The 23,725-nt window shown below is 42.8% G+C and overlaps 1 protein-coding gene across 1 annotated transcript; it reads right to left on the reverse strand.

Moving 5' to 3' along the window:
- Positions 1–9,268: 9,268 nt before the first annotated feature.
- Positions 9,269–23,275, reverse strand: CISD1 (CDGSH iron sulfur domain 1). Its single transcript, XM_030570364.1, has 3 exons — positions 23,116–23,275; positions 18,533–18,738; positions 9,269–9,922 (listed from the first exon to the last, which is right to left on the reverse strand). The coding sequence occupies exons 1-3, from the start codon at positions 23,144–23,146 to the stop codon at positions 9,833–9,835; spliced, it is 327 nt and encodes a 108-aa protein (XP_030426224.1). The 5' UTR covers positions 23,147–23,275; the 3' UTR covers positions 9,269–9,832.
- Positions 23,276–23,725: the final 450 nt, after the last annotated feature.

Here is a 23,725-nt window from a genome sequence, read left to right on the forward strand (position 1 = left end):
CAATGGTTAAAGTCTCAATTTTCCCCTCTATTCAAATAGTAGAAGATGCCATTTTTATCAATAGCTCTGTGAGAATGCCCAGTTAGGTTATTTCTAAATAATGATTTGTTCATTTTAAAACAATTTTCTTATCTAGTAAATTATAATTAATTACAGTACCACCAATTATTGGTTTTTCTTTCAACTCTGAATTCACAAGAGCTATGAAATTCTAATCTGCACTAATGCTTAAATCATATACTGAAAACCTTACATCCAGGGCTAGTATGGAACACTAGAACAATGAGAATTCACTGCTCTAAAAAGTGACTTATCACTTTCCTCTACCATATACATGCAGTTCTTAGAGGAAGCTAACATTTTGAACCCTATATAGGTTGTAAAACTAAAAAAAAACTGTCTGGAAGGATTCCATCACCTGAAAATGTATTCATGACTTTGAATATGTCATCTCATTCACCCAAAATTGATGTGTATAGTTTTATATAAACATTGTAGCGATGGCAGGCTTCTATGGAGCTCTAAACTCCTCTACCAGCTGCCTGAAATTAAACAAAAAGTAACGAAGGATCAAATTCTTATTCTGTCCTTTTGACAGAATTCCTTTAGAATTTGCCCAAGTATGGACCTCAGACACAGCTGACAACCTTTTGTAGATCGTGCTGTATAATTTTTACTCGGTCACTCCTTTTTCTGGTTTCCTCTTATTTCACTCTGGTACAGGAGTATTCTTCATTTAATTTCCATTTACACAAACTGACATGTTCTGTATCTTTGTTCCAAGCTTTATCATACATTAACTGCATATTTTGAGCAATAGAGGTCAAAACAGCAGTGACTGACTATTTACATACTCAAGAAGTTTGCAAGGGCAGATTGTGATAAGCACAATATCTCAAGGGAAATATTGAGATCCAGGATCCCCCTCCACATTTCCTGTCTAAAACTGACTTTAGGTTTGATAACCACAAGAAGTATAGCTAAGTTTTTTTAAATCAATGAACTTTTAAATAATGCAGTTGTAAACCCTTGAAAAAAATAAGTTTCATTGTCCTCTTTTAAAACGACTGTAGTTGAGATTCTGAACTACAGTATCATCAGGTATCTTAATTTAGAAAACTAAGATATTTATTTCAATTGATGAGTACTAGAGACAGTGTTAGCAAGAGGACTGTAGTGAAGTCACATTTCCCTAAGATCTTGATCCTGTAAGCACTTAAATATGTGACAATTATTTTGGTGAATGGGTCCTCATGCATATAAATTGTTACAGGATTGGTACTTGAATTGTGGTGATTTCTTTCCAAAAAGGGAAAGATGTAGAAAGTTATCAAATATGGAAATTAAACCAAATTTAACCTCAAAAGACGTGTTCTCCATGTCACAAGTCTGAAAGTTATACATGACAGACCTGACTTTTGACTGGGTATGAAAACTACTTTTACAATATAATTTCTAAAAACTTTACAGTAGCACCGTTTACATTCTTTATGGCCACTAAACAGTTTTTAGAGCCACAGTTCACTTTTCATCCTCAGTTATGTAAGCAGAATGTCAAAAACAGACTCAAAAGCAAATACAGTACAAAGGAGGGAAACATTCAGACAGTTTCCTGATTAAAAAGAAAGTTACCATATAGTGTTGTTCACTTCTGTTTGTCAGGATAGCCAGCAAATAAGTTCACTTAGAATTTCTTTTCATTACCAAGTTCAAAAGAACCACAGAGGTAACATCTGGTGGCAAGCACATTAAGAAGTTAGCTGTATTTCCATCAAACTACAGAATTATTAATCTAATCATTTTATGGCAAAGTTAATAAACATGGCATTTCTTCGGACTGCTCTATTTTCATACAAATGCACAGGATGTAAGGCAGTATAGAATTTGGCTTAGCCAATCTTCCCAAAAAGCTTTTTACTAAATTAACTCCCCTTATCCTAAAATAAAGGAAATATTTTACTGATAAACTCCAGGAAGTAATTTTACAACTAGGGGACTCATCTTGCAATATCTGAAATTCAATTATTGAAACTGTCTATAAAACATACAATGGAGTTTTGTTCATTCAGTAGCAGTCAAATATAAGTTTTAATTCTGTTATTTCTTTCCACACTACCTGAGATGAACACAAGTTTTTAGCTATAGTAATCTTTTGGGTACAGTGTACCTATACGTAACTTTCCTTTAGAAAAAAGTACTCAGTGCAACACCTGTATTTTCTACCAGGCTGATAATCACTATGTCAGTCCTACTGTGTATTTGAGAAATAAAGAAATTTAATTCTGCAGTGACGTACTTTCAATAAAGCTAACAACTCCTGTTTTGGGTGAAAATCGCTGATTTGTGGAATTTTTTTTACTCATCTATCTGATGCTGGTACTTTTACTATGCATGTATCTGACACTTTTACTTGGCAAAACAGGAAAAGGTGGAAACAACATTATTGATCACAGCTTCACCTAGTAGTCTCAGATAGAAATTAGTTAATTTGCTTCTGTCATAAACAGGTAAGTAAGAGTTAATAGAACAAAAGTGCTTCATATCTCTTTTGCCTGGAAAGGGTTAACAAGAACAGTGAGCCTGGCTGTCACCTGACCAGAGGACCAATCAGAGGACAGGATACTTTCAAATCTTGAGGGAGGGAAGTTTTGTGTGTGCTGTTAGTTTTTTTGGTTGTTGTTCACTCTGGGGGCTCAGAGGGATCAGACGTGCGACCAGGTTTCTCTCCAATCTCTCTGATACAGGCTCTGATAAGTTCAGAATAATGAGTACTAGGTAGATAAAGCGAGTTAGGCTGATGGTTGTTTTCTTTATTTGCAAATGTGTATTTGGTTGGAAGGAGTTCAAATTGGTGTTTTGCTGAAAAGATTTTAATTTGTACTTGTATACTTAGGCTGGGAGGGTATTCCCAGTGCCTATAGCTTAAAGACCCTGTACCTATTCCATTTTTTAAATTTACAAAGATAATTTTTACTGTTTTTTTTCTTTAATTAAAAGTTTCTTGTTTAAGAACCTGATTGTTTTTTTTATTCTGGTGTGAGACCCCAGGGGACGGGGTCTGGATTCACCAGGGAATTGGTGGGGAGAAAGGAGGGAAGGGGGAGAGAGAGGCTAATTTCTCTCTGTGTTAGGATTACTTTCTCTCTCAGGGACAGTCTGGGAGGGGGAGAGAGAAGGAGGGGGGAAGGTGGATTTTCCTCTCTGTTTTAAGATTCAAGGAGTTTGAATCACAGTGATCTTCCAGGGTAACCCAGAGAGGGGAAGCCTGGGAGAGGCAACGGTGAGGGAAAGGGTTTACTTTCCTTGTGTTAAGATCAAGAGGGACTGGGTCTTGGGGGTCCCCGGGCAAGGTTTTGGAGGGACCAGAGTGTACCAGGCACTGGAATTCCTGGTTGGTGGCAGCGCTACAGGTTCTAAGCTGGTAATTAAGCTTAGAGGAATTCATGCTAGTACTCCATCTTTTGGACGCTAAGGTTCAGAGTGGGGAATTATACCATGACATGGTGGCAGCTGTGGGATAGATAGATAAGATAGAATCCAAAAGCCAGTGAGGTTTTTATTTCTCTCCCTGCTAGCTAGCTGCAGGGAGAGAAATAAAAACCTGCAGAAAGGTTTGGGTTTAGGAGCAAAAGCCAGTAGGATTTTTTCTTTCTCTTTCCCTGCTAGCTGTGGTAAAGCAGGCTAGAGGAGATTGTCTTTAAAAGCAAAGGTCTGCAAGTTTTTTGGTCTCTCCCTTCTGAGTACTCTGAAGGCAAAGGCATTAGGGTTTAACAAGGATCTTTGTTAAACAAAGGGACTCCAGTTGTGAGTCACCATACACCAGCAAAACACATTTGCAAATGAGTGAGTTTTTTTTTCTTTCTAACTCTGTTGGGAATAGCTAGGTAGAAGGAGTTAAAAAAAGACACTGTTGCTAAGCAACCCTAAGGAGGCAACAGAGAAGCCGCATTTCAGGCAGTAAACAGCAGAGGGTGCCCCAACACAAGAAAGCAGAAACCATGACTACCAAGGACACCCTGAAACAGGAACGGGCAAAACTGGAGGCAGAGGAACAAATCAAAAATGCAGACCACAAGCAAGACATGGAAAAGAACCTACAAGAATCAGAAATAAAATAAAAAGAGATGGAGCTGAGAGAAAGAGAGGTGGCCCACAAAAGAGAACAAGAAGACAAAGAGGCTGCCCACAGGAGAGAGCTGGAGATAAAAGAAAGAGAGAGGGAAGAGAGAGAAAGCATGAACTGGAATTACCGCAGGCTAGGCAGCATGCTCCAGCCAACCGTAACAACCCTTCTCCAGTTATTGTTCCACATCCCAGGAAATTTCCCACCTACAAGGCAGGTGATGACACTGAAGCCTTCCTAGAAAATTTTGAAAGGACCTGCCATGGGTACAGCATCTCTGAAGACCAGTACATGATAGAGCTGAGGCCACTGCTCAGTGGACCCTTAGCAGAGGTGGCGGCTGAAATGCCTAAGGAGAACATGAATGATTATAAACTTTTTCAAACCAAGGCCAGAATCCGAATGGGGCTAACACCTGAGCGTGCCCGTCGGAGGTACAGAGCCCTAAGGTGGAAACCAGATGTATCATTCACCCGACACGCCTACCACATTGGAAAGAATTATAATGCCTGGATATCAGGAGCCAATGTTAAATCTCTGGACGACATGCACCTCCTAATACAATTGGAGCAGTTCTTAGAGGGTGTTCCTGAAGAAATAGAAAGGTACATCCTAAATGGGAAGCCCAAAACTGTAACTGAGGGGGGGGGGGAGATTGGAGCCAGACGGGTGGAAGTGGCAGAAAAGAAAAAAGCTATTATCAAGGGGAGTGAATATCACAGGGGTCACACTGACAATAAACCCTATACCCAAGGGCAACCCAGGACCCCACCTACAACCCAAGGAAAGCCCCAGACTCCCTATTCTCTCACCTCACCAATCTCCAGTAACCCACCTCGGCCCAGTGACCAGTCAGCTGGGCGATGCTTTAAGTGTAACGAACTTGGACATATAAAGGCCAACTGCCCCAAGAACCCCAACCAAGTGCAGTTTGTTACACCACCATCACACCAAAGATCCCCAGGCCCAGATGCCTCTCAAATACTTCGGAGCGAAGGGAAATTTTGAGAGTGGGTGGAAAGAAGTTTACTGCGTGGAGAGACATGGGGGCACAAGTGTCAGCTATCCACCAATCCTTAGTGGACCCCAAATTCATCAACCCAAAGGTCCAAGTAACAATTTACCCCTTCATGTCACAAGCTGTAGACTTACCTGTAGCTGAACTGCCTGTCCAGTACAAAGGCTGGTCAGGAATGTGGACTTTTGCAGTCTATGACAATTATTCTATCCCCATGCTTCTGGAGGAAGACTTGGCCATCCAGGTAAAGTGGGCCAAGAGGGTGGGAATGGTTACACACAGCCAAGCTTCCAGACCCATCCCTGTTCCTGAGCCATCCACAGGGGCCCTGTCTGTGTTACCAGAGACCCAGACAGAGGTAGTGGACCCGGATCCCCTGCCAACGACTGAAACAGCCACAGTACCTCCAGTCCCAGACCTGGACCTGGACACGCAACCAACACCAGAACCATTGCCAGCACTGATGCCAGCACTTGCAAATGCATCTTCAACCCCAACGCCAGAGGGCGCCAGCGAGCCAGAACTGGCAGAAGCAGCAGACAACCATACCCAAGAGGCTCAGCCAAAGCCTGAAATACCACCTGGTGCACCAGCGGAGAGCAGTTCACCAGCCACGAAAACAACCCCAGCACCCACATCATTTCCCAAGGGACCAAGCCCAAGTCCACAGTCTAAGGGAGAACTGGTGTCTCCAGCCTCCAGGAAACAGTTCCAGACTGAGCAGGAAGCAGATGACAGCCTTCAGAAAGCTTGGGCGGTGGCATGGAGTACCCCACCGCCTCTCAGCTTTTCTAACCGATCCCAGTTTGTTATAGAACAAAGGCTTTTATATAAGGAGACTCTTTCTGGTGGACACTGGGAAGACTGGCATCCACAAAAACAGTTGGTGATTCCAACTACGTACCGGCGGAAGCTCTTAAGCTTAGCCCATGATCATCCCAGTGGCCATGCTGGGGTGAACAGAACCAAAGACAGGTTGGGGAAGTCCTTCCACTGGGAGGGGATGGGCAAGGATGTTGCTAAGTATGTCCGGTCTTGTGAGGTGTGCCAAAGACTGGGAAAGCCCCAAGACCGGGTCAAGGCCCCTCTCCAGCCATTCGCCATAACTGAGGTCCCATTTCAGCGAGTAGCTGTGGATATTCTGGGTCCTTTCCCAAAACAGACACCCATAGGAAAGCAGTACATACTGACTTTTGTGGACTTTGCTACCCGATGGCCAGAAGCAGTAGCTCTAGGCAACACCAGGGCTAAAACTGTGTGCCAGGCCCTAACGGACACTTTTGCCAGGGTAGGTTGGTCCTCCGACATCCTTACGGATTCAGAGACTAATTTCCTGGCCGGGACCATGAAAGAACTGTGGGAGACTCATGGGGTGAATCACTTAGTTGCCACCCTGTACCACCGTCAAACCAATGGCCTGGTGGAAAGGTTTAATGGAACTTTGGGGGCCATGACACATACATTCATAAATGAACACTCCAATGACTGGGACCTAGTGTTGCAGCAGTTGCTCTTTTCCTACAGGGCTGTACCACATCCCAGTTTAGGGTTTTCACCATTTGAGCTTGTGTATGGCCACGAGCTTAAAGGGCATTACAGTTGGTGAAGCAGCAATGGGAGGGGTTTACACCCTCTGCAGGAACTAACATTCTGGATTTTGTAAGCAATCTACAAAACACCCTCCAACACTCTTTAGCCCTTGCTAAAGAAAACCTAAAGGATGCTCAAAAAGAGCAAAAGGCCTGGTATGATAGACATACCAGGGAGCGTTCCTTCAAGGTAGGAGACCAGGTTATGGTCTTGAAGGCGCAACAGGCCCATAAAATGGAAGCATCATGGGAAGGGCCATTCACGGTCCAAGAGCGCATGGGAGGTGTTAACCACCTCATAGCATTTCTCAATTCCTCCCTAAAGCCCGGAGTGTACCACGTTAATTCTCTCAGCCCTTTTATTCCAAAGACTTACAAGTTTGTCAGTTTACAGCCCAGGGAGGAGATGATGCTGAGTGGCCTGTCGGTGTGTACAATGAAGGGAAAAGTGACCAGTGGCGTGGAAGAGGTGACCCTCTCCACAACCCTGGAACGTCTGCAGCGGCAACAGATCAAGGAGTTGATGCACTCTCATGTGAAAGTTTCCCAGAATCAACTGGTTAAAAATTGTCCTTACAATGTGAAGAATTTTATAGTTGTACATAATTAGTAGCATATGTAAGGGTGCATGTGTTTTATTAATCTGTTTATTCTAGAGAGAAATCGCTGACAGTGTGGAACCACACTGGCAGTGATTTGGGGGGTGTGTGTCATAAACAGATAAGTTAATAGAACAAAAGTGCTTCATATCTGTTTTGCCTGGAAAGGGTTAACAAGAACAGTGAGCCTGGCTGTCACCTGACCAGCGGACAGGATACTTTCAAATCTTGAGGGAAGGGAAGTTTTGTGTGTGCTGTTTTTTGGTTGTTGTTCACTCTGGGGGCTCAGAAGGATCAGACGTGCGACCAGGTTTCTCTCCAATCTCTCCGATACAGGCTCTTATAAGTTCAGAATAGTGAGTACTAGGTAGATAAAGCGAGTTAGGCTGATGGTTGTTTTCTTTATTTGCAAATGTGTATTTGGTTGAAAGGAGTTCAAATTGGTATTTTGCTGAAAAGATTTTAATTTGTACTTATATATTTAGGCTGGGAAGGTATTCCCAGTGTCTATAGCTGAAAGACCCTGTATCTATTCCATTTTTTAAATCTACAAAGATAATTTTTACTGTTTTTTCTATCTTTTAATTAAATTTCTTGTTTAAGAACCTGATTGTTTTTTTATTCTGGTGTGAGCCCCCAGGGGACGGGGTCTGGATTCACCAGGGAATTGGTGGGGAGAAAGGAGGGAAGGGGGGGAGAGGGGTTAATTTCTCTGTGTTAGGATTACTCTCTCTCTCAAGGACAGTCTGGGAGGGGGAGAGAGAAGGAGGGGGGGAAAAAGGTGGATTTTCCTCTCTGTTTTAAGATTCAAGGAGTTTGAATCACAGTGATCTTCCAGGGTAACCCAGAGAGGGGAAACCTGGGAGAGGCAATGGTGAGGGAAAGGGTTTACTTTCCTTGTGTTAAGATCCGGAGGGACTGGGTCTTGGGGGTCCCCGGGCAAGGTTTTGGGAGGACCAGAGTGTACCAGGCACTGGAATTCCTGGTTGGTGGCAGCGCTACAGATTCTAAGCTGGTAATTAAGCTTAGAGGAATTCATGCTGGTACCCCATCTTTTGGACACTAAGGTTCAGAGTGGGGAATTATACCATGACAGCTTCAACTCCACCTCTGCTGAAGTCTTAACACCTCTCACTCTGGGTCAAGTTCTTTCCTTTCAATCTCTGAGTGCAGGATTTGGCCCACTGGCTATTGCTGTTTTTCTCTGACACCTTGTCCCCAAAGTTGCTACTTTGTGTCTCAGAAGATAAGCAATCATCACCCCCACCCTCAAAGATCCACTTCAGTGACAAGATAGAGGGCACGTACAGGACCTTGGTTAAAATTCTGTCCTATTGAACAATGCTAGGCAGATTTCCTTAGCTCTGATAGTCACCCCCTTTCTGGACACTATAAGTCAGGTTTGCAAAACATGTAAAGCTACTGGGTACACACCACTCTTCACTGAGTTATGAGAGCTGGGTCTGATATGAAGTTGCCCCCGACTCCCTCCTCTAATCCAAATCATGGGCTTTTCTTTTCGACAATGCTTTGTGTTTATCTGTAAGTGGGGACGAACATGCAGTTAACTGAATTTATGGTTCATCTGTCCCATGTGTGTAATGGGAAGCAAATTTTCATGACAGAAGGTGTGCCAAACCACGACCAGCAGCTGAATTTTGAAAGACTTATATGAACATGCTCTAATAGGGAAGATTTAATAAAGCACTCTCTGGCATATAAAGTTGTGCTTTAAAAAAGAACCCAGTCTCATGTACACACACCCCTTCCTAATCCCTATCCCACCCCCAAAAAGACAGTTCTACAACTCTAAATACCACACACAAAAGGTTTTAAATTTAACTCTGGTGTAACTCCATTGATTTTAGTAGAGTAATGGCCTGTTTGCTGTAAATACGACCCTACCTACTTACTTTTTGGTACATTCTTACAGTAAGCCTTTTTGTTCTTATAATGGATTTTTATTGACATAACGTACAACTGTCTTAAACAGCATGTTATTCTTAATCACTGTATGCACTACACTTTGTGGATATGGTAAGTTACATTTCATGCACTTGGCACCATGATTTCTTTTCTGCCATTAATGCCTTTAACAGAATCTCATTTGCATCTGAATGTCAGTCACCTTTTCTGTAGTTTCAGATTAAAAAGATTATTCACTAAGGAAGTTATTCTACTTAAAGATAATCTTCCAATAGAACAAAAGTATTTGAAAATAATTTAATATATTATCTTCATACAGTTCTGAGCACAATTGTCACTTTAATTTCATACTTATGAACTGTGTGTACATTTTCATTGAGACAGAAATAGCCTTAAGACATGAGTATTTAACATACATATGTAGTGTTTAAAACAAGGCAAGTACCATGAAATATACATGCTGGAGCCTGCTTTGTACCACACCCAAAAATCTTCAGTGACATGACTAAGAACTTATCTTTACTCCAATTACAAATAAGCGGATAACGTGACAAATCATAGCCTCAAACCATCCAGTTTATGCTTCCTTTCTCTTGATGATCAGAGGCCCAACATTGTCCCCAGTTTCATCATTGTGCTTTGTGTGAGAACCGTCGCACATTGGAAACTGAAAAAGAAGAGAAGTACAGTATTAAAGAATGGGCGCATTTAAAAACTAAGTGAGAAGGAAATATAATCCCTAAATTATGAAGATGGCTTCACATGGTAAAGATACATTTACAATGCAAGTGATACCTCAAATGTGTTATTGCAATAACTTAATATTTTAGACATGTGTAAGTGTTCATAATTACCTGTGAGTGTAATGTACAGGAGCACTGTAACTAGGGAAGAACCCCAACTCACAATGCACTTTGGAGCTCCAATCTCAGACCCTAGTCAGAAACAAGCAGTCTAGGCCAGCCTCAAAAATTCCTTTTCAGCTCCGCCACATCACTCCCTATTCCATAGGGGGGGCTCTGGAGTGCAGTGAAGATTACCAAAGGTTTGCACAAGAGTCTCTGTTTCTGGATCCTCTCTTTTAAGGAAGGAAAGTAGGTCCTTGCCTACACTAGAACAAGTTTGTCAGCATCACTACCAGCAAACCCTCCTAGTGGGGAGACAGCTTATACTGACAGAAGTCTTTTGCCCGTATAGCTAGTCAGTTCCCCAAATGATCTAAGCCATACCGTTCCCCTCCCCCCACCCCAAAAAAGTCCTTCTGTTGGTATAACTGTATCTACACTAGGGTTTTGCCACCATAAAGTGTTTCGTTGTTTAAGAGATCACTGACATTGCTAGGGTGCCCAGATAGCAAGTGTGAAAAATCATGGAGGGGTAATTGGCATCTACATAAGAGTCCCAAATATTGAGACTGTCCCTATAAAATCAGGACATCTGGACATTGCTATACTGGCAACAGTTTCTAGTGTAGATCTGGTAAAAACCTTTAGATCCCCACTTCTGTAAGTAGCCATCTTTAAATTCTTTCTTGCTATTTCAGGGAAATAAGGCACACTCCACCTAAAGCAAAACCCACAGCAGAACTCAGTTAGCTAGGTGTAGCAACTTGGCTGTTTAACCACCTCCCAACAGCTGTCTTTTGTGCCCGAGCAAATATCCATCAAAGTCAAGGGAAGTTAGGCCAGACCTTCTTTAACTGCTCTGCGATGGTTTGTAGACACTGTTAAACAGTTGATAAGGAGATAGTTACAGAATCACAATAACCAATGCTGCAAGTGGCAAATGGTAGTTTCCACGTAAATTCTTTACCACCAGATCAGTCACTTTGACTGACTTGAATACTCAGCAAAAAACTTCAAGGCAACGAGAGTGTTTGATTAAATGCTGATTAATTCACCCAAAGCTACTGGTGAAATGAAAAAACAAATTTCATCTAACACTATGGTATGTCTTATGTAAGAATAATTCCTGCCTCACCCCTTATTCAACCAGAAGGATTAAAAACCTAGATTTGACAACACAGCATGGGGGAGGGGGGATGGAAGAGAAGAGAGACGACTCCAAATCTGTATTTTATCATTCCTCTTTTTGAAATTATAACCAAGGAAGTATCTGCAAGTTACACAAGACACTTTTGGCAGAATAATGTTCTTAGAAGTTAGATGCTCCCACACACTCACAACCTGTGTTGTGGTCATTATTTGAGAGGGCTGGCATTTTTCAGAATCAGGAAAATAAGCTTGCTTTGCAATTGATATTGTAAGAATAACCAGCCTTGACAATACGGCTATCCCTTTAATCCAGACATTCAGTAAGGTTCCCCTTAGACAAATGTTACCAACACTGATTTAGACTGGACTTCCCTGTTGCACACTTTAAAGTTGTTTCAACAAGATTACGTTATAAGCAGCACTGGTGTTTGAGGGCATCCTGATTAACTTATTTCTGGATGCATGAAAGAGCTGCTTTTAGTTTTAAGTGTTATCAGTGTAAAGGCTCTGACTTGAGGGCGGGGGAGGGGGAGAGAGTTTCCCCACTGTGGCTGCTATCAGTAGGAGCCCCAGTTTGAACAAGGTACTGGCAGCCATTGACATTTTAGCTAACATATCCATTAGCTAAGATGGTGGTGAAGACACCAGCAGCCAGCCAGCACCAGTGCTCAGAAAGTTATACCACTGATCAAACTGCACCAGTGACAGGGTATTTTAAAGGGGGGGGGGGAAGAGAAGAGAGGCTAATGTAAACATCCCCTTAGTAAACCACAAGGATATTTAAGCACTTAAACACTATAAATATCACAGCGACATACTAACTTAAATATATCTGTCACCGACATGTACAGCTTAGGAATACTTTCAACCATAAAGCTCGATTACAGTATATCCAGTTTGTTTAACATCCCTTAAGTTTTCCCTCACAGTTCTTTGGTAGTGAAGAGCAACTGCACTAAAAGACCCAAGAGAGAGAGAACAAAAAAACACACCCTAAAAAATCCCCTCCTTTATCCTCTATCACCACTGATATTATGAAATACTGTAGACAGTAAACCCCTACACCACACAGCACTTGTTCTATGCCTTGTGAATTAAGCAGACCATATTAGAGTTTTTAGGCTCCAATGGATGGATTGGGGGTGTGTGAAGTATTGTCCAGTGCTGAGATGCTCCTTCCCACTGAAATTGCTGCATTAACTATGAAGCTTGGGATGGCTGATTTAATTTAGGGCATTGTATCTATTGGGTTTCCGGGAAGTGGGCGGGCGAAGCCCGCTCACTGCTAAAGAATCCTCCCCCAGCCTAAGGGGAGGACCCACAGGACCACAGAACCCACTGATTACGGGGGACAACTAATAAAAGAATAGGGACAGGAGTGCAGTCAAAGGGTCATAAGAAGGGAACCTGACAGGGACACCGAGCAGAGAACCCTGGACAGCGCCCACTGCTCCTCGAAGGCGTCAAGGGAGCTAGCGGACGCCGCCCAAAGGAACTCCGCCCGGATTCGTGAACGGACCATGGAGCGGAAACAAGCCCCACAGTCACCGGAGTCTCCATCAGCCAACCTCCTCTCCCTGGTCGTGTAGATGGCCTTTTTAGCCAGGGTGAGGAGGAGGTTGACCAGGAGGTCCCGGGACTTTGTGGGGCCACGGATAGGCAGTGCGTAGAGAAGGAGGTAAGGGGAAAAGTGCAGCCAGAAACGTAATAGGATGTTAATGAGGAGCTGGTGTAGGGGCTGCAACCTGGCGCACTCTAAGTAAACGTGCACGAGGGTCTCCCTCACGCTGCAGAAAGGGCAGGTGTCCGGGACAGAGGTAAACCGCACCAAGTACACACTCGTGCTTACGGCCCCATGAAGGAGCTGCCAACTGATTACCCTGGTCCCGAGGCCAGCCGGGGATGAGTATAGGCTGGCCCACTGGGGCTCCTCACCCTCCAGAGGTGGCAGGAGGTCCTGCCACTTTGTATCGGGGCGGGACACGAGAGTGAGGAAGTGAAGGGTGTGGAGCACGAGTGTGTAGAGTGGTTTCCTTGGCGCGGTTTGAAAACCGACCGGCTGCAGATCATGCAGCCAGCTTGCGGAGAACAGGCGGGGGGGGGGGGGGGTCGGTCGGATCTACGGGGTAGGGGCCCGATGAAAAGGTCCGGAGGGCCTGGGGTGTGCGGAGCATGCCCTCCCGCAGGACCCGGTTGAGGGAGGCCCGAGAAGCGGGCAGCAAAGCTGCCTCCACCTCCTGTAGTACGTGCCGGGGAGTACAAGGTCTGGAGAGCCCCGTGCGTTGAGCGAGCGTCAGGGGATCCAGCCAGCCTCCCTAGTCGTAGTCCAGGAGGTCTCCAACCCTGGTAGCTTCTGCCAGGGCCAACCTCTGGTGGAGAGTTATCCACATGCACTACAAGTACAACAGCAGAAGGGGGGTGGGAGGGAGAAGAAATCTTGAATGGGGCGTGTGCACAACAGCTAAGGAACTTCCACCCGTTAACTAATCTGAAGTCAGAAGCATCATCCACATCAGGAGAGGAATGCAAACAAAGTGTCTGATGTTTGTGGGGGCAGGCTGGTAAAGAGGAAAGGTGAAAACAAAGGAGGAAGGACAAAAAAATTTCAAGCTGTAATGATATAACACTAAATTCTAGAGTGAATACCAAATGTTTGTTTAGTCCTTTTGAAGTTTAGTTTAAAAAAAAATTAAATACTTGAACAAAAAAGTAGAAAATATTAAATTACTGGAAGTGTATGTGCTATGCTATAAGTTCTACTACATTTATTTACTGAATGAAAGTTGTATTTTCAGATGAGCTCAAATGAAGCCAGTGCCAAACCCCTAACTACATATTGTGAGCTCACAGGGTTTGGCTTGGGTGGCAGGCTAACATTAGATGAGAAATCCTTGCACAAGTGGATACTTGCTGTTACTTTGCAAGTTTCGGTCATGGAAAGGTACTAATAGCCTCAAATTAAAGAGCTAATGGGAACCTTGCATGTGATCTATCTCAAGTGTAGAAAGTTAATATGAAGTACACCTCTACCCAGATATAATGCGACCTGATATAACATGAATTTTCAGATATAACATGGTAAAGCAGTGCCCGGGTGGGGCAGGGCAGCAGACTCTGGCGAATCAAAGCAAGTTCGATATAATGCAGTTTCACCTACAACACAGTAAGATTTTTTGACTCCAGAAGACAGCGTTATATTGGGGTAGAGGTGTATGTAAAGAGATGAGACCCCAAAATATTTTGGGGTCAAGAAAATCAATTACGGAGGATAAATATATTCCAATATACTTCACCGGTTATCTAATTTATCATCCACAAGAGCAATATAAATCAATCTACCGCCAATTACTAGTTGAGAAGATTGAGTATTTTGTTATAGATTCATTTATAACAGGATAATTTTTGAATTAAATCTTCTAATAAAAATATTTGGTCTCTTAAATATGCTAAGGGGAAAACTGTGGAAGGCTGAAGTTGATTTAAGAAAAATGTCTTTGGAGTCCTTTAAGGCCACCAAGAACTTCCCTTGTAATCCTAGTTGGGGATTCCCCCCACCCACCAGATTCTCCCAGGGGCACAAGTTCTCCCTGTGTTAAGTCGCTTGAGAGTTCAGGTTTCCCCTTCTCCTAGAAACTATTTCCACTCATCTTATTCCCTCCAAGTCTCCCTCTGCGTAGCTGAGGGATACTATTCTGTAACTTGCCCCCTTCCTGCATGCTTCGCTGTGGAAAGTTACAGTCCCAGAATGATGGGACTGTAACAAGAGGGTAGGACCAGTTCCAGGAACTTCTCCCAATTCATTTTTTAAAACAAACTCCATTTCAACCGGATATATCTTCTTAGATACTCAGTGTAATTTGACATTGTAAAATTAGCCTGAATGAGGTATGTGTCTATCCATATGAGGAAAAATAGTATGAAGTTTTCAAGCTGCACCAGAAACCCAAGAATTCCCTGCGTTATATAGAGCTGCTTTGAATTTTTTTCCTCCCCACAAACTTTAATATGCAGCTTGACTGTACCACAGATCATCATTTTGCTAGAATGGAAGTGAAAGAACATTGAAGAATGAGTAAGCTAACCAGGACACAGACTTCACATCCTCTAGCAAAATAACTGACACTTTAGATTGCAAAGAATTATTGAGTTGACTAACTGTAATGGGCTTCAGACTCTAGTACCATGATGCAAAGATAAGCTTTGCTGACAGATTTGTAGGTGGCGATGTAAAAAATGGCTTTTTTAAAACTGGGTCAAGACTTCTGAGGTGTCAGTAACAGAACTAGAAATAGACAGATGGAGTGGGATCTATCCCCCCGCCTGTGTTTTATGACTTTTCCTTTGTGTTATCTTGTGCTGGGAGCAGGACGACAAAATTGCCAGGCAGGAACAGTGCAACTTAAATCTCCTATCCCCAAAACTGTTTATCTTGACTATCTCCTAAAACAGAACTGGTAGATGGAGACCAGATGATTTCAGAAGACTGCTAAAGGAACAACAGGCCTTTTACTTCTAGGTCATTGCTTTTAATCTGGTTCAAATGGGCTGTGATTGGAAGTTGTTGACAATTAATGGTTGTTCAGTGACCTTGGTTTTGTCATCTTAATACCATGCCCAGCAGAGGAGTCTCCACATCGCAAAATCCACCATCACATGTCATCTTAGCTAACTGCCCTCAGCAGAAAGAGATAATTGAGCAGGTAGAGAGACAACTATCCAGTGACAGTAGAAGTTGAGTCTATAGAACAGACTGTCCTCCTTGCTTTGTCCAAGTTTGGCACAAGTTAAGATTTGCAAAAGGCTATCCTTACAAAACCTCAAGTCCACAGAAATGTTCATGAACATAACCTTGTCCTATAGTGTTTGCAAGCATCAGGATACTACAGCTTCATTTTCACTTGCTCATGACAAACTGAAGTAGCAAATTAGTCCAAGCCAAAATACATGCAAAAAACACAGTCCTCAGGGAATTCCGCACCAAAAAAATTAATTCTACAACCAAAAAATATAAGATCCTGCACACAATATTTTAAAATTCTGCATATTTTACTTGTCAGAACACCACAATATAATCACACCAGTTTCAATTATTTTTGGTCATTTGTTTCAAAATACTTGTCAGCAAGTATGTCTGTAACAAGACAGACAACAAAAAAATTCAGGACATGTTTAAATGAATTACTCAGAGTTCAGTATTAATATATCTACTAAGGAATCTATTTGTCAAAAAACAAACAATAGAGAACTGTATTTTCCACATCCCCGAGAAGCAGTGCAAAGGCTAGGGGAGAGTCAGGGGTAAGGGAGGAGCTGAAGGAGACGGAAGTAAATATCTGGGAAGGAGCCTGGGTGTGAACTTGCTGGGTACGGGTGGGAAAAGTATGGAACTGGGTTTTTAGCTTTGGGGTTTTTTTGGTTTTTTTTTTTTGGGGGGGGGAGAAGAACAGGGAGGGATTGTTCAGGAGCTTCCCTCATGCAGACCCAGGCTGACCCCTAGCCTCTCCCACTCAGTCCAGCACATCTGCCCATCCCCATGTGGCTCTGCACCTCCCTCCCACTGTGGCTCCAATCCCATTCAGCCCCTGTCCCAGTCTGTCCTCCCCCACTAGCCCATATGAGCTCCTGTCTGAATGCCCCAGCACCTCACACTGTCTGTCTCCCCATAGCCCCTGTCTCTTGACCTGGCCATCGCTGTGAAAAAGGCAGGCTCTTTATCTTCCCTAACTGGCTGGGAGCTGCTGTGTTCTGTCGCCACCGCGCCCTCTGGTGGGGAAAAGGTGGAACTGCAGAAGCTATTTTCTGCTAGGAGCTGCTACTGTTCTTGCACCACAGCGCCCTGTCGTGGGCAAAAGGGGGAACTGCAGCAACATTTCAGCAGAAGCTTTTTCTGCGCAAAAAATTAAAAATATACATGGCTTATTAATTACACACATGCAGTAGTGCAGAATTCCCCCAGGAGTAGCAAAAAGTGTCTTCACATGTGCGCTGTATTTGTGTTCTGTTTAAACACCAGACAGGGTTCCTAGGAATTTAGGTACAAGCTGTTTTTAATCCAACACTATTTTTTTTTTTTTTAAATCACAGTGGTGGGGCAGCCATGGAATCCTGCTGTTTCTTCTTGATTGATTCACACACACGACTTTGGACGTCAGTGGTGCTGGTGACAACCTGGCACTTTTTTTTTGCTGTACATTCTCTTAAATGTTAAGAGGAAAAAAGAGCTAGGTAAAACTGAATTCCTGTCTAAACAATGTTAGGTTGGTTTTACTCTAAGAACATCAACATTACATTAAAAAGATGTGTCACATCTCAGGTAAAATTTAAGACTTGTGAGGAATGCACATTAGAACTGTTCAATATTAAAGCAGAGTAAGAATGAGCTCATTTTACAACTCAGAAGATTTGATTCAATGCATGGATACACTGAAGTTCATGAAGTCTATACAGACCGAGAGAGAGATAGCTATTTGACAGAAAATTGGGGCACTAGCTGTAGAATACCCCTCATGCTTCCTTCCCAGACTGGTATTAACAAAGTGATTATTCAATAATGGTTTGATGGTCTACAACTTGATTTTGGTGGTTTTACCCTGGTTCCTTGTTATGCCACTCATTATGGATTTTAGAACTGTAGGAGAACCAGTAGCACAGTGAGCCAAATCAGAAACTTCCTTAGTCTTTATATTCCCCAGAATGCTACATTAATAATGAAATTGTCTCTACACATATATAATTCCTCCCACTCCCCATCCTTATGTTGAAATGGGGGTGAATGAACTCTTTGAGCATAACATGAAATTAGAGAGCTATATGAATAGCTTGACCTCAACAACAAAAACCTGGAGTTCCCACTTATTCCAATGTCATCTACAGGAGATGCTGACAATAATTTAGGCCTACAGACAGATCTCACTGATTCACGGACAGTGGTATTGTCAACTAGTAAGTGTTGGGTTCCTATGCTAGTAGAGTGATTACTAGATCTTGCCAGCTATGAGGATCTCTAGAATTACATGGTCATTTTGCAGAATCAAGGGCCTGAACACCCTCCTTTATTAAAACCATTTATGCAGCATTCAAGAAAACCTGAAGCTTTACAACTGCATGCATTTTACATTTTAGTTTGTAGATTACATAATTGCTACATTTCACTCCTACAGTAGATTCTTCAAAATAATAGATCTGTTGAAGAAAACAAGCAAGTATCAAATAATACAACTGAGAAGAGCTTAAGAGGATTCTTGCACATTGTAAATATTTGTTAATTTTTTCCCCCCTCTCACCTTCTTAGATCTCCAGCAACGACAATACACAGCTTTGTCTCCCAGATCTTCCATATCAAATGCATGGACTACCTTTGGGTTATCTTTCTGTATATGGAGATTTACCATTGCCTTGCAGCATTTGTCTTTAGAGAGGAATCTTGTGTATGCTAAATATCCAACAGCAGCTGCTCCTGCAGCTAACGAGATTGCAGCAACCCATTCAACTAGAGCAAGAGATAAAAGAGAAAGATTGAATGAAATATTCCATTTAAGTTTTTGCCAATTTAGCTCCCAGAGTCTTATTTGTGCTTCAAGGACAGTTCTACTACTTTGATAGAGTGTTTTGAAAATAAAATTCCTTTCTTCCCACACCCACCCAATTAATTTGTCCCTTTCTATTAAAAAGAGAAGTCTCTAGGACAATTGAACTAATATGGCTTTGCATTTATTTTTTGCTCACGCATCTTTATCACTGATGACGACAACACAGCTCTACAAACAAAATCAGCCAAATTTTGTTCATAACTGGTTTACAGTATTCCCTTAAATATATTTCATTAAAGATAGTGAATGCTAGGCACTGGGCACAAGAGGAACTGATTTTACACTATAAATATAAAATTGCGATACTTTTAATTTACCTTTTTTAAGGGAACTGAAAAAAGCTAAAAGATTAAATCCTCATATAAACATTACTAGTCTGAACCTGCATTTTCTCACAGGGTGTAAAAAAAACAAAAAAAAAAACAAGTTCTACCTGTCTTATCTGTACTAAAGTCTTGAGTTTCTCAAATACACTGTTTATAGATGTTGTTTTCTCCCCATTTCTCACTTTTCTGTTATCTTATGCTCATCTCTACATCTTTGCACTCTTTGTCTCACTTGATATCATTTTCCTTCTCTGCAATTAATCCACTTAAAAAAAAAATAAAAGTCCTGTTTTCAGGTTTTTGTTTTGTGTCTTCCACTTGAAAGTGCCCTGAATTTCTGCCCAACTGTCACAGAATTCTCCTGCCTGGTTGCCATAACACCCAGCTCTAGAAATGGCAAGAGGACAATTTGAGGGCTTGGTCCCACTCAGATGTTCTCCTACTGCATATGTAAACACAGTCTGACTCAACTGTTCATCCATAAATCAGATGGGCATCTGAGATCTACAAGGTTCTCTCCACAGATTTAAAAAGACACTCATGTGACTATTCTATAACCACCAAAGCCATCTCAGACTAAGAATTTCAGCCTTAGTCAGCCTGCATTGTTTATGGTTTAGAAGAGACGTCAATCACATGATACCCTCATTCTAATCCTAGAGAATAAAACATGCTAACACTTAACATATTCCTGACATCCCTACCTCTATTATGAGACTTTTACTTACCCTCTTCCCAGTGCTCTTGCCATGAGCCCAGTTCCTCTTGCACCATTTGCTTTGGACAGCCTGCTCTCTCCCTTTTCCTACCCACTCCTGAGAAGGCTACATGGACCTAGTCCTTTGCTTCTGCAGTATCTGGTCCAGATTTAAAGGAGCAACGGCTCGTAAACAGCTCTGCACTTCCCCGGCAGGGGGAGGGGAGGAGGAGAAAGCTTTTACAAGGACAACTTTTCTTCTTTAAAAAGAGCTCTCCTGCAGGCATAATTAAGTCATCCCTAATGAGCAGCCACAGCTATGTTGGCAGGAGAGCATCTCCCACCAGCACATGGCTGTCCACACTGGTGCTTTTGCTTTTAAAAAAAAAACAAAAACACACACACACCCCACCACACACTCCTGACCAACAAAAGTTTTACTGAAAAAAGTGCTAGTGTAATCAAACCCATATTTGCCCTCAAGAGCCACACTGGACATTCCTGAATTAGTTTATGACCTCATGTTAATATCATTAAATGTACTTTTTCCACACTCACATGGCATCCCACACAATGGTCATAGATTGGTTTGACTGTGCACAAATAAGTGTAATTGCTTATTATACTCATTACAAAGAAAATCAAGAACAGATTCTGCAGCTTGTCATTGTTATCTTCATCACAGATTAATTTTTCAGCTACATCCTAGGAACAGTATCAGAGGGGTAGCCGTGTTTAGTCTGGATCTGTAAAAGCAGCAAAAAGAGTCCTGTGGCACCTTATAGACTAACAGACGTACTGGAGCATGAGCTTTTGTGGGTGAATACCCACTTCATCGACTGCATCTGACAAAGTGGGTATTCACCCAGGAAAGCTCATGCTCCAAAACGTCTGTTAGTCTATAAGGTGCCACAGGACTCTTTGATCCTATGAAAAAGAGCTGTATCCAACAAGTTATAACTAATTAAAGCCCCTTAAAGACCAGGAAAAACACAAAGATTAGATGCCTTAGTCACATTTAGCACTGTTCACCTTTCCAAATGAAAGGAATTTAGTCTCATATACTCCCCTCACCTACCCAAAGCCATTCTCCATACCTCCCTCCATGTCAAAAATAGTTAGTTTTAAATGCTAACCAAAATGCTTAAACTCCCATGAATTTCACCACTTTATTCTTAGAATCATTATACCAGTTCTCATCACCACTAATACCTACTAGTTTGTTTTCATGGGTATTTGCAGAGCGGAAGAATCAAAGTGAGTAGCCAGATTTACTCATTTTAAGAGTTTGCACCAACCTACTTAACAGATCCTATGCTAGATGTCTGAAGGTTGAACAAGAACAAAGCTTACTTGTGAAAGGTACTTTAAGAAACAAGTCAGACTATTGAAAGAAAAGTTTTTAAAGTTTAACTGTATTACATGGAAGACTCAAGCAGGATTACAAAGACCAGAGGAACACAAGAACACTTCATCACATTTAATTTTAAATGCCTGTAGACACCTATGTTATTATTTAAAATGATTTTAAAACTGTTAAGTATCAGAGGGGTAGCCATGTTAGTCTGGACCTGTAAAAGCAGCAAAGAGTCCTGTGGCACCTTATAGACTAACAGACGTACTGGAGCATGAGCTTTCGTGGGTGAATACCCACTTCATCGACTGCATCTGACAAAGTGGGTATTCACCCAGGAAAGCTCATGCTCCAAAACGTCTGTTAGTCTATAAGGTGACACAGGACCCTTCGCTGCTTTTAAAACTGTTCTAAATCACAGACTAGACTATGCAGTAGTTTAAGGATTTCCAAAAGCTTTTCATGTTAATCCCAAATTTTAGACCTATTACGTAACTGGTTTATATCTCTCCATGAAGTACCTTCACTTGGCCGCTCATCAACACTACCCAGTCACATGATCCCCTATGGCCAAGGTTGTACAAGAATTATAATTTTACTATAGCTTTACTACTGAGTTATTTACTTTTGGGAAGGTTCTTGTTATTTTGCAGTATGAGTCAACAACCAACAATAGTAAGCACTGGTTACTGACTAAGTCTGTAGCTCTAAGAAAGTTCCCTCACCTTTCTGTTGAGTTATTCTAGAACAGTGGCTCTCAAACTTTTGTACTGGTGACCTCTTTCACATGGCAAGCTTCTTGAGTGCAACCCTCTTATAAATTAAAAACACTTTTTAATATATTTACCACCATTATAAATGCTGGATGCAAAGCAGGGTTTGGGGTGGAGGTTGACAGCTCGTGACCACCACCCCCCATGTAATAATCTCACAACTCCCTGAGTGGTCCTGACCCCCAGTTTGAGAATCCCTGCTCTAGAATATGACACTAGGTAGGTAATAACATTGTGAGGTTAATAGCCACTAATAGAAATGCTGCTCTTAAATCCTACAAGCTAGAGAAATGCCACCAACATTTTTAGTTTAAAAATTAAAATTTAAAACTAGGCAGTCTGGGATTTTCAAGAGAAGATCAGCCAGCCACTAGTTTCTTAGTCTTCAGCAGAGAAGCCAAGCATCCACTACAAGGAACATGGTCAGAAGAAGAAAAAAAAAAAAGTCCTTAAAAGGATTCTTTAGTAAGAGAACTCCCACCAAAAGGGCTGCTCGGAAGCAAAAGCAGGTGTGCAAGAGAGAAGGCGTTTGCTACGCTTGCACAGCACCTACGACCATGAATGACCAATCCTGGGGCTTCTAGATACTATTAAAAACACACAATACCAGTCCTTAGTGGACGTAACCATTTTGCTGGATTAATGATTTACTAGTAGTTATCAGAAGCTTGGGGCATAAACTCTTGTACGACGGCGTCAGTCGCACAAGAGAGCCTGTGAAGGTCACTGCATTTCCCAGGGGAGCCCCATCCTCTGCAAAGCATCAAGACCCTTTTGCAAATGGGTGCCTTTCCTATGGATCAGTCAGCGCTTCCTCTGCATCGTGATACTGCACCACGACACAGCCACCCAGCTATTGCACGGCTATTACAATGACCTGCAAGATAGAGGGATAAGGGATTCGAGATAGGATCCTCCTAAAAACAGGGGTGGATTGGTGGAACAGTAGCCTTCCCTGTTCAGACACACTCCTTGCCCCAGCAGGAAGGGCCCCAAGGTGGAGGGGGGTGAGCAGAGCAACTGGAAGTGAGCTGTGAAGGCGGCGAGCAAACATGAAACAACCCCCAACGAAGCGCACCATCCCGCGGCTCCCCTGCCCGCAGGCGCCCGCCCGGCCGCTCGCCTACCCCGCACGGAGGAGTTCGATCCGAGCCCCATTGCTCCTCGCCACCAGCCTCCCGAACGCCTAGAGGGCACGAAAGCTGCTCAGACGCAATTGCGCGTGCGTACAGGAGCTCACACGAGAGCAGCGGCGGGCCTTGCTCTTAAAGGGGCCGTGCTGCTGGGTCGCGGAGGAAGGCTCGCGAGTTGCGCAGGTCAACCCCGCGAGGTAACGGGATCCTGCTGCTTCCCGCCTGCGCATGGAAACTGAAGCGGGCTCCCGTGCCCCGCGCCTGCAAACACCAGGATTTTAGACAGAGGGCGCTGCACCCCTGATGGGGGACCTGAGGCCTCCGTGGGCTCTTGTGCAGCCTCCCTACCCAAGTGCTCTGTTAGCATGAGCCAGGAGTCTGGACAGCATGAGACTCAAATAACACGTTGGTTCATTGTATGAGGCTTTTGCTGTTTAGTGGTCCTGTTTTCAGACTTTTCGCCACCACCTAGAAACTGAAAATTACATCTGAGATTCTCACTTGACTCCAGGAGCTGGGGCTTTAAGGAAAACACCAAACACCCTGAGACTTGCAATAAAATCCCATGAGTTTTAGCAACACTGCTTGTAAGAAGTGGGACAAG

This window comes from Gopherus evgoodei, chromosome 7 (assembly GCF_007399415.2).
Source record: "Gopherus evgoodei ecotype Sinaloan lineage chromosome 7, rGopEvg1_v1.p, whole genome shotgun sequence".
Lineage (NCBI taxonomy): Eukaryota > Metazoa > Chordata > Testudines > Testudinidae > Gopherus > Gopherus evgoodei.

Coding starts and splice junctions, on each gene's coding strand:
- CISD1 (XM_030570364.1), bottom strand. CDS start 23,146: ATGGGGCTCGGATCGAACTCCTCCGTGCGGG. Junction 18,739..23,115: donor ATCGAACTCCTCCGTGCGGG/GTAGGCGAGCGG, acceptor CTCTTGCTCTAG/TTGAATGGGTTGCTGCAATC. Junction 9,923..18,532: donor GTTGCTGGAGATCTAAGAAG/GTGAGAGGGGGG, acceptor CTTCTTTTTCAG/TTTCCAATGTGCGACGGTTC.